Source organism: Phytophthora parasitica (genome assembly GCF_000247585.1).
Source record: "Phytophthora parasitica INRA-310 unplaced genomic scaffold supercont2.12, whole genome shotgun sequence".
Taxonomy (NCBI): Eukaryota; Oomycota; class Peronosporomycetes; order Peronosporales; family Peronosporaceae; genus Phytophthora; species Phytophthora nicotianae.
The window spans coordinates 1,312,145-1,314,420 of NW_008648998.1; the positions used below are offsets into that span (position 1 = coordinate 1,312,145).

Below are 2,276 nucleotides of genomic sequence, written 5' to 3' on the forward strand. Positions count from 1 at the left end.
CCGAAACAGCGAGTGAAAATCCACTCGAGAAGACTTGCAAACGCACATTTTGCAAAGCTCCTTTGCTTGTAAAAACGTGCGATGCATTGTGGCAACGGGAGGCGAAATGGAGAAGCATCATGCGTCGTTGTGAAGCTCGTGAGAAGCAGAGCGCTCAAGCTATGCTGCTGCGTGAACAGGCCATGGAAGAGGAGGAGGCAGACAACGATCAGATGCAGGCTTTGACGCTGTCAACAGCTACTGCTCGACTGGATATGGCGTTCCGGAACGATGCGAATGACAATGAAGAGGAGGATAGCAATGGAGATAACGACTATGACGGTGGATTTGATGGCGATTGGGACCAAGGTGATTTTGATGACCCTATGAGCTCCTATGAGGCTGTGGATACTTCCGGTGGGCCGCTAACGTACGAGGAAATCTGCAGACAACACTTGGCGTCCTTCATGTCGGGCACCGAGAAGTATGTGCGTGAGACAGACCTTAGTAAAAAGGTCAGTGATTGGCAGGATAAGCTGTCGCCGCTGTTGAAGCAACAGGATACTCGCCCTCCGTTTGATATTCACCAGTATGGCCGAGAAATTATCGGTCGTCTGGAAGAAGAACAGAAGAATTCCAGTCTTGAAAAGCACACAAAAACTACGAAAAAGGCCCAAAACAAACGCGCGAGACTGGCAACAGAAGAAGAAGAGACTGAAACTGTGCCATTCGAGACACTGGTGGATGGCAAAAGTCAATTTGAAGTGTGTCGACTCTTTTTGGCGTCGTTGCAACTGGCGAATAGTGGAAATGTGGCGCTTTCTCATGCTCGTACGGCGGCAGAACACGGACAAGTGCCCTTCGAGATGCAACTGCTTAGCACCGCCAACGTTTTCGAAGCACTGCAAGCGTAATATATATATCAAATGCATACAAAAGTTTTTTTGGTGTCAAAATAGTTGAAATTATTGCCTCCTTTTCATAATGCTAAGTTTTTATTATAAATATTTGCTCACGCGGTTAGTGGCGCGAAAACACCTTCGGTAAGACTGAAGTGGTCTCGAAGAATTGGTAGAGCGTTCTCCCATTCGTCCTCCTTGATCAGCATGAAGTCCTAGAAAACACAACGGCATGTTAACGTTTTTTTTTTTTTCATAATGTAATGTATCGCACCAGCATTATTTACCATGGCATAGGTGCTAAGATAAAATACCGTTGTGCCGGCATTTACCAATACGCGGGTCTGGCCCGCTACAATTCCCGTCTCGGCGAATCCCAACTTCGTGTTGCCGATCTGCACAGGCCGCCAAAAATCCGGTGACACCAGCACGCCTTGATCTCCCTGTTCCATCAGCGCTCGAGCCTTCTCAAGGAAATATTCGTCGCTGGTTACCACGGAAATTTCATCCCCTGTCTCCGAGTAGCTTAAAAATCTCGTCGCAGTGTCCTCCGATTTAAACAGCAACTCCACGAGCGAGTACATGTGTCTCCTCACGAACGTTCTGTTGAGTTGCACAAGATGCAACTTCACATCCGGGACACTAAGTGGGTGGTGATGCATTGTCGGCAACTCTTCCACCTCTATGATTTCATCTTGAGAATTTCCGTGCTCTGTCACTTTTAGCTCTTGCCCGTCCTCCATCTCAATGGAACAGAAGCTTTGCAAGCATTTAAAGGCCTTGGCCAAGTCTGCCACATTCACTAACACTGCAAAAAAAAAAATGTCAGTTTATAAAAATTTGCATCGATTGCCATTTGACCACAGAGAGGCACCATAGTCCGACTGGTACGTCGAAATCTGGAAGACACTGATACCGTGCTTGGCCAGCTCCGTCGTGAGCTGTGTGAGCACTGCTAATTGACTCAGGAAGGCTCCGGGGCCGGCTGATGCCACCTGTAGCGCCTTCCAGCGTAGAGGCTCGAATTCCAGCGCCCCCTCAGGGAATTTGGACAAAAGCTGCTCCTCGAACACCAACGAGACTTCGTGCTGCGTCTCTACGTAGCTCAGGAACCGGAGCTGGTGGCTGGAATCGAGAGATGGCGTGTAGAAGAGGAGTTCCAGCAGGGACGGCACCAAAGTTAAGGAGTGTAGGTCGCTGCATTTTGAAAGTGCATCCCGAGTGACGGTCTTTTCCGTACTCGAGATCACCAGCGTCGTCGACAAACACACCAACTGCACTTGCGCCGCCATTTGGGTTTTCAATGCGCAACGGATACCTTTTTCTGAGATCATCCCTCCGACTTGAAGTGGATTTTACAGATGCAAGAGGAGAATTATGTGAAAAAATAGAACCTTC

The 2,276-nt window shown here is 48.5% G+C and overlaps 2 protein-coding genes across 2 annotated transcripts in view; one reads left to right on the forward strand and one right to left on the reverse strand.

Annotated features, from left to right (window-relative positions):
• The window catches only part of PPTG_22183 (hypothetical protein), a gene marked incomplete at its 5' end in the record, with an annotated part of 2,220 nt that extends 1,274 nt beyond the window's left edge, over positions 1-946 (forward strand). Inside the window, one exon of the mRNA XM_008902077.1 lies at positions 10-946. Within this exon, the coding sequence (XP_008900325.1) occupies positions 10-893 (884 nt within the window). The 3' untranslated portion in view covers positions 894-946. The remainder of the gene's footprint in view (positions 1-9) is intronic.
• PPTG_07699 (hypothetical protein) lies at positions 924-2,191 on the reverse strand. Its single transcript, XM_008901974.1, has 3 exons — positions 1,753-2,191; positions 1,166-1,686; positions 924-1,093 (listed from the first exon to the last, which is right to left on the reverse strand). The coding sequence occupies exons 1-3, from the start codon at positions 2,168-2,170 to the stop codon at positions 992-994; spliced, it is 1,041 nt and encodes a 346-aa protein (XP_008900222.1). The 5' UTR covers positions 2,171-2,191; the 3' UTR covers positions 924-991.
• Between the last annotated feature and the right edge of the window lie 85 nt (positions 2,192-2,276).